Consider the following 7,895-nt stretch of genomic DNA (forward strand, 5'->3'; position numbering starts at 1 on the left):
CTGACAGAGCTCTAGAGTTCCTCTGTGGAGATGGGAGAACCTTCCAGAAGGACAACCATCTCTGCAGCACTCCACCAATCAGGCCTTTATGGTAGAGTGGCCAGACGGAAGCCATTCTTCAGTAAAAGGCACATGACAGCCCACTTGGAGTTTGCCAAAATGCACCTAAAGACTCTCAGACCATGAGAAACAACATTCTCTGGTCTGATGAAACCAAGATTGAACTCTTTGGCCTGAATGCCAAGCGACACATCTGGAGGAAACCTGGCACCATCCCTATGGTGAAGCATGGTAGTGGCAGAATCGTGATGTGTGGAATTTTTTCAGCTGCAAGGACTTGGTACACCCACTGGAATACATTTCCATGACACATTTTTTTAAACACAAGTGTGTTAATATATTTATTTGTATGTGGCTGGTAGTGTCATATAGTTTGATACCTGTATCAGCGAAGAACAATAAGTAATACCAAGGTAAACCGTAGACACTGCAGCCCAAAGCTCTGTGAAACAAAGGTAAAAGGCAGTAACTGATGTGAGTGATGGCAGTTACTGCCTTTTTCTTTTTTTTTTCTTTTTTTTTTCTTTTAGCAGACGCTCTTATCCAGAGCGACTTACAGGAGCAATTAGGGTTAAGTGCCTTGCTTAAGGGCACATCGACAGATTTTTCACCTAGTCAGCTTGGGGATTTTTCCTTGGTTTCACTGTAACTTTTAGCAGTTTCTGCAACCATGACCCCCCCATTTTCTCCATAACACAACACAATGGAGGCAGGATAGTTGTCCACATGATAAAGCATGTATTTAATGTATTAATAATGTAAATAACACATTTTTGACCAAATGTGCAGTTACTGCTCTTTTGTTTGGTAGGGCAGAATAGATCTACTGCTGCACATGTCCTAAAAAATTTTTATGATTACCAATTGGTAGTTACAGTCTTGTCCCATTGCTGCAACTCCCGTACGGACTCGGGAGAGGCGAAGGTCGAGAGCCATGCGTCCTCTGAAACACAACCCTGCCAAGCCGCACTGCTCGCTTAACCCGGAAGCCAGCCACACCAATGTGTCGGAGGAAACACCGTACAACTGCCGACCGAAGTCGTTGTGCAGGCACCCAGCCCGCCACAAGGAGTCGCTAGAGCGCGATGGGACATGGACATCCAGGCCGGCCAAACCCTCCCCTAACCCGGACGACGCTGGGCCAATTGTGCGCCGCCTCATGGGTCTCTGTTGAGACCGGCTGCGACACAGAATGGGATCGAACCTGGTTCTGTAATGATGCCTCTAGCACTGCGATGCAGTGCCTTAGACCGCTGCGCCACTCAGGAGGCTGCACATATCATTTTTAGTATATCTTGTGTAAATTCATCCGGTGTATATACGCATAGATTGCATTTTGATTATTGTTACAGTGCTATTTGGGTTGTTCAATTGGATTCGTTCCGAAATTTCATAAACATTTTTGGGGGATTATTCATGCTGTTTGACTTTATACAGCATTGTTAGGGGCTAGTAACATAGGCATTTTGCTGCACACGCTATAACATCTGCTAAACTGTGTAGGCGACCAATAAACTTTGATTTGATTTCCACAACAAAGAGCATTGAAGAGTGAGGCTCAACTTCTTCGCTGTTTTCGTGCCCTGGATACCACGCTGTGAACAGCGTGTAGCGAACCTGTGCACATGCACAGATACTGTGTGTGACTGTATGTGAGTGAAGTCTTGCGTCTCGCTCATCTTAATATATGCGGTGCTGCTCGTGGCAACGTCATTTCGCCGAGTCTACCTTTAAGTAAATGTATATTATTGATAAACAAGACTCAATTTGCAAAGTGGGACGATTGTTTATGAAAATCTTGTTTTTATTACCCATTTCATAACACCTCCATGAAGACAATTTGTACAAGATACATCACATACTAAAGTGCACAAATACTGTACAACGAAATGACTTTAAATAAAATCACATTTGTAAAAAATTAAATTAACTGGGGACATGCTTTAAAAACAACAATTTGTCACAATGCATGTGTGTGTTCAGGTATTGGGGGTGGGGGGCTTGTGCAGCTTGCTTGGGAGCACAAAGCTTTGGCACCTTTAGATAAAAGTTAATAAAGGGTGTTTAAACGGTAAAGGGGAGCACTGAATTAAAAACAAAAATTATACGATTTTAATAAAGTCTTTTTAGGGGCTTGTGTAGAAAGCATAGTAGCCCATGCCTTTGGGGTTGTCTTTGTTGAACTCTTCCGTTGTGGTCAAGTCCTCACACTTGATGGTGGGCGAGTTCTCTGTGCTCGACCCACCAGGTGACATCCGGCGTCTCTTGCAGAGCATGGAGTATACGCCCGAATCGGTAGAATCCACAGATTTTAGTGAGTGGGACGTCTCGATCCAGGTGGAGGCTGCGGTGCTCTCCTCGGGCAGCTTGTCTTTGCTAGCAGCCAGTTGGTCGTCTGTGAAGGCTGGGGGGCTGGGCCGAGGGGACCAGGGCAGGCCTGTGGTCATCTTCCTCTGGTAAGTGCTTCTGGTGCCCCAGCTGGCCGCCATTGAAGCGAAGGCCGAGTCGGGGTAGTAGCTGAGGGCGTGGGAGGTCTGGAGGGGCAGGGGCTTGATGCCATAGGACAGCAGACTGCTGGCTGAGTAGTCCTGGTCGTAGGACAGGTCCAGCTTGTTGGAGCCTGACTGCTGTACCGGGGTGACGAACCAGCGCTGAGCCGCGCTGGCCCCGGCGTCCTCGGCCTGGGGGGAGAGGAGACTGTTGGTCTGGGGCACAGCCCGCTCCCCGGGGTAGAAGCGGTTCTGGGGCAGGTTGTTGACGAACTGGTCCTGGAAGAAGGGCTGCATGGCATAGCGGGCACCCGGCACAATCTGGTGAGAGCGAGGGGAGGCTGTCGGGGAGGGGGTCAGCCTGTCACCCTCTGGGGCTGTGTACATCCTGTGGAAGAGAGAGACAAAGGTCCAAGGATGAGTAATTTGCAAGAGAAAAACAAGCTCACACTCCAGAGAATAAAAGTAGCAGATCAGTAAAAAAATGATGCAAGGCGTTCTCACTTACGAGTCATAATTGTCTCTGAAGCCTTTAGCAAAGGGGTTGTGGTCGATTTTAAGCTGTGTGATCTGGAAAGGAGAGAAGATACATGTGCAGTGTTTTCCAAAAACACATTTTATAGACACAGTTAATATAGAAACTTAAGCAGATAAGATGTTTCGTATGTAAATAAGATGGATTTTAAATGCTTAAGATTGAAGTAGATTGATAGTAGTAGGTATCTTACGTCTGTGTTCTGGTAGGCAGTGACTGCGATGAACTGGTTCTCTGGGAAGGTAAAAGTCTGTGTTTTAGCCTCACTGCCTACGTCCTCCACTCCCTCTTCTGTGACCTCCACCATGTGCAGCCGAGGCTGGTATTTGTGCAGTGACTGCAAGACAATCATCTACAAGAAAAAAAGTGTGAATTCAAAGTTAGTGCTTGGGGTTCTCATGGAATGCTAAAAAAAAAAAAATAGATGGTTTTGGACTGATTTGTGATCTCTTATGCCTACTAGAATACCAAAGACAGCTTTTTAAAAGTAGCCCAAGACATTTGAGTCCCAATTAATACAATGCAAAATGATGGTGTAGGCCTCACCTGTGTGTTGTTATTGTTTGCCCCTTTGTTGTTGGTCAGCTTCAGTTTGCCGAAGGAGATCTCTTGCCGCATCCAGTGAGCACCAGTGTTTGGGGATTCAGGATGAACATACATCTTGTTACCTGTGATTTAATAAATTAAGTGAGACATTAAACATGAAAATAAATAAAGTACAATACAGCACAAATGTAAAACACACATTGAAAGAATAACACTGATATGTTCCCATTTCTTGAACTTGATCTTCTCTTACATTTCCAAAAAGCCCAGCAACTTGTCAATTTACCAAAAATAACTTGCAGTCAAACTATTATTGAATCACGTGCTCAAGATTTCAATGTTAAAAGCAATCAGATGTGAAACTGTGGAGCTATTAGGCTAATATTTAAATATGATTAAATTGCACATGTAAAGAAATGGAGGGGGAAAAGTGCAAATGGGGATTGAAGTTTACTATTCAAATATTATTAAAACATTGGCAGGCTATTTTGCATTATATGAAACGAAAAGAAAAAGATTACAGATTACTGATAATGAATTATAATTTTATCTGTTTGCCGTGAAAACTGAAAACAGGTCAAGCACATTATGGACGAATTCATGTTGCAAGGTTGTGCTCTTGATATGAATGCCACCAGCTAACAATGTTTGAATGGTTGTCTTTTTCTTTTAGAATGGAGTTAATCAACCAACAAAAAACGTTTATAGGTAATGTGATGATGTGCGCTTTGAAACAACCAGGAACACAGCATAAATAGCCAGTTAATTGGGTGTAAATTGCAGGGAAATATCTAACGAAACGTTCCCGATTGACATAGGCTATGCGTTATCGAAAAGTAATTTAATTCCCTTTAGTTTAAATGGTGCTGCTTCCGCAGGCTATATGCCTAGAGAGGCCTTATTTAGTTTCAAAATGCCTCTAAATAAGTACATTAAAGGTGCATTTAATATTAGTCTCACCTTGCATGTTGTTGTCTGCTTTCCCACAAGTAACCCACTTTCCTCCTTGAAATCGCCAGTGATTTGGATCGGCCAACACGACCTCAACAAACACGTTATAATGCGCCGTCAAATTCAGTCCAGTGATGTTGAAACTGAGAAATGGAAACATCCGCCTGAAAGAAAATAACAAATTTGATGCCACAATTATTGCAAATACAATTTCAACGGTGCACTCAAACGAAAATTATAAGAGGGAGTCATTGCATTTAAGAAAATTCGTAAGGTTAGTTCATGGCATGCACTAATAAATACGTGCCACTTTCTTTTCCTCACTTAAAAATAAAATTTAAACGTTTAAAACGTTTGTATAGCCGAAATAATTATTTATAAATATACAAGTAAATAACATTTGTAAAATATATGCAAATATGACACAACGAAATATAAACGACTGTTGGAACATCAAAGAAGGGCTGATATTTAGTAGGCTAACCATAATCAAACATTAATCTTAGAGTGTAGTGTCCCACCAAGTACAGAACATGGTAATAAGCCACTGATACCTCACAGTAAAAAAATTGTCCCTAAAAAACCCACCATGATCTGTGAAGTGCAAGGCTAGTTGAGAGCTCCATGAACACGGTTGTGCCTAACATTATTAGAAGCATTAGACCAGAACCTTGATACTGTTTGACGTCTAAGTTTGAACATTTGTCATGAAGATTTGCCTATTTTGTTTTCAACGCCTCTGCTCACCTGCCCTGTTTCGTGATGATCATCTCGGTCTGGAATCGGTGAAACTTCAGCCACAGGGGCCGGTTGCAGAGATAAACTTGAGCCCTCGCTCCCGGTGTGGACCCCGGGAGAGCCATGGAACCAATACATGAACCCGTTCCCGGATAGGAGGGGTACAGGCAACCTGGACCCTGGCCGAACTGGTAACTACTGCCAAACTGACTCCGGCTAGTGCACACGGAGGATGAAAACCCCGTCGGTGGCAGGACCGATCCGTAATGAAGGGAGGAATACCTGGATCCATTTGACCCGCTGTACACTGTCCCAGTTTGTCCTGCGTATGGAAAGAGGGAACACTGATTTGCCACATCGGAGCTCGTCTGAGAGGACGAGATGAAGTATCTATCAGAGCCAAGTTCGTCTATGTTGTACCGCCGGCCAGTGGACAGGTCATCCTCACCGAGGATCGGTGAGCCTTTTCTTCCGTCTGGGGCAGCTTTAGTCCCGGTGAAGGCGTCGCCCTCTCCCTCACCCATCATGGCGTTCCCCACTCCGCTCAAATATTTATTGGGACCGTTACTTGGTTCGGATTCCGTCCGGTCAACTTGATATTCGATCTGCGATGGCCCCGGGCTATTGTTTGCACTATCTGATGATGTGAGGTTATAAAAAGTCTTGGGTAAGTTGATGGTTGATGCGCTGGGAAGAATATTCTCTAGCTGCATTATTTTTGAAATAGCAAACACTACAGAATTAAAGGATCCAAAAATAGGCTACAATCACAACCACCAAGACGCTACACCACTGCGCCCTGGTATGAGTCCTCTGTGTCAGTCCCTCTTCTCCTCTGCTAACCAACGTTGACCTTCTCAGTTGCACCTACGGATTTACTCACAGTATACGATTATGATCTGCTCACGAATTGTTCAAAGGCTCTTATATGATCGCCTTCTTCACACACCCAACTCATGGCAAGCGTCAGGGGAGGAGCTTTTGGGGATCCATGGAATAAGCTACAGCTCTTTCCATGCCCATTGGTTCAACTCACTGATTTAATTAAATTAGACATAGGCTACCATAATTGACATAACCATTTAAAATCCATTGCACATCTGCACCGATTTTGGGTATCCTATTACGTATATTCTGACAATGACTTAGGCTATTCCACAGGCCTATGATGACACTGAATTCGCTAAATTGTTAGGCTGTTTATGCGCAATGTTTGCGAATAGCAATTAGCCTATATGCAACGACTTTTGCTGAACATTTTACAGTTTGTTGAAAGTTTGCCTGAAGGACTGGAAATCAACCGAGTTTCTTCCCAAATATATATTAAAGTAATTGGGAGATATCCACACACATCTGCACAGAGTGGGTGAAAACACGCTTTGGTGATGAAATGTCACTTCCTTATGTTATAAAATACGTCTTCCAAGAAAAATATTATTATTCATGTTCTGAATCGTTCAGTAGTGTCTTTCTCTAACATATCATTAGTATTATATCCAAAAAGTCGGATTTCATAACCTAATGCATCTGATAAGCACCAAGCTCTGTTGATATAGCAGTGGTTTCTGTAACAACTTTTGAGGATTTTACATTTTGTGGTTGCCTCTTCAAAGTTATTTGCCCGGGTCGCAAAAAGCAAAATTAGCATGACAAGATCTGAATTAAATGCAAAAGGATTTGAAAAGAAAAAGCTTGGTATATGCTCAGTGCTCCGTCGACATTTCACAGAGATATGCTTGTTTTTGTGAGAAATCTTCGAAAAATAACAGGAATTTCGATTTTTATGAAAAACGTATACTAAAATATGAAAATACTTCATGTCATGTCTCAAAATCGATATCCATCTTACCTCTATATTGTTTTATGTCCTGCGAATTTGAGAAGAAAGTTGATGAGTTCAACAGGAAAGTGAGCCTGTCAGGTAGCCAGTAGCCTTCATTCTTGCACAGTATCCTGCCTAGCTGACGTGATGTAATTTTCCTGATTTTTGACCACATTTTTTTGACCACATCTTTTTCTCTGTCTCCATTGATTTAGTCAGCCTATGGCCATCCTACAAGGGTAAAAACTCCAATAACTTTTGATCGGATTATGATAGAGACATGATGTTTGGACCATTGGTTTTCTTAGAGGACGATCTACCCAATTAACATATTTTACCTATTGGTCACCCTACACATCATCAATTTTTTTGTGGGGGATTGAAACTCACTTAGATTGAAAACTATTTAGGATTATTTTGTTACTTTACACATTCCTCGGGCCTACATTGTATGTAAGAATTTGTACATACATTTTGCCAAGTTACAACAACAAACCTCATGCATTTAAAGCTGCAATATGTAACTTTTTGGGCAACCCGACCAAATTAATATATTCATATAGATCTGTCATTCTAATTGAAAGCAAGTCTAAGAAGCGGTAGATCTGTTCTATGTGGGCTATTTCTATGCTTCCCGTTCTTAACGTGCGTTTTTGCTTCTTTTACTTTCGGTTTTGTACACCATCTCCAAACAGCTGAAAATAGCCTACAATATTTTTGGTTATGGAAAAGATATTTCACAGCGGTTTTGATT

At 42.4% G+C, this 7,895-nt stretch overlaps 1 protein-coding gene across 2 annotated transcripts; it reads right to left on the minus strand.

Moving 5' to 3' along the window:
- Positions 1-1,838: 1,838 nt before the first annotated feature.
- LOC121586330 (eomesodermin) lies at positions 1,839-7,660 on the minus strand. Of its 2 annotated transcripts, XM_041902943.2 has the most exons (7): positions 5,768-7,657; positions 5,329-5,641; positions 4,591-4,745; positions 3,631-3,752; positions 3,278-3,436; positions 3,058-3,119; positions 1,839-2,937 (listed from the first exon to the last, which is right to left on the minus strand). In XM_041902943.2, exons 1-7 carry the CDS (start codon positions 6,030-6,032, stop codon positions 2,187-2,189), a joined length of 1,827 nt encoding a protein of 608 aa, XP_041758877.1. In that variant the 5' UTR covers positions 6,033-7,657; the 3' UTR covers positions 1,839-2,186. The 2 variants fall into 2 exon arrangements, with proteins under 2 accessions (XP_041758877.1, XP_041758876.1); XM_041902942.2 differs by having other exon boundaries at positions 5,329-7,660.
- Between the last annotated feature and the right edge of the window lie 235 nt (positions 7,661-7,895).

This window comes from Coregonus clupeaformis, chromosome 17, assembly GCF_020615455.1.
Source record: "Coregonus clupeaformis isolate EN_2021a chromosome 17, ASM2061545v1, whole genome shotgun sequence".
NCBI classification, from domain to species: Eukaryota; Metazoa; Chordata; class Actinopteri; order Salmoniformes; family Salmonidae; genus Coregonus; species Coregonus clupeaformis.

Excerpts from the sequence above, each read along its gene's own strand:
- LOC121586330 (XM_041902942.2), bottom strand. The coding sequence starts at position 6,032 with ATGCAGCTAGAGAATATTCTTCCCAGCGCATCAACCATCAACTTACCC. Across the intron at positions 3,437-3,630 it reads CAAACAATAACAACACACAG|ATGATTGTCTTGCAGTCACT; the intron begins GTGAGGCCTACA and ends TTTTTCTTGTAG. Across the intron at positions 2,938-3,057 it reads TTCAGAGACAATTATGACTC|GATGTACACAGCCCCAGAGG; the intron begins GTAAGTGAGAAC and ends TCTCTTCCACAG.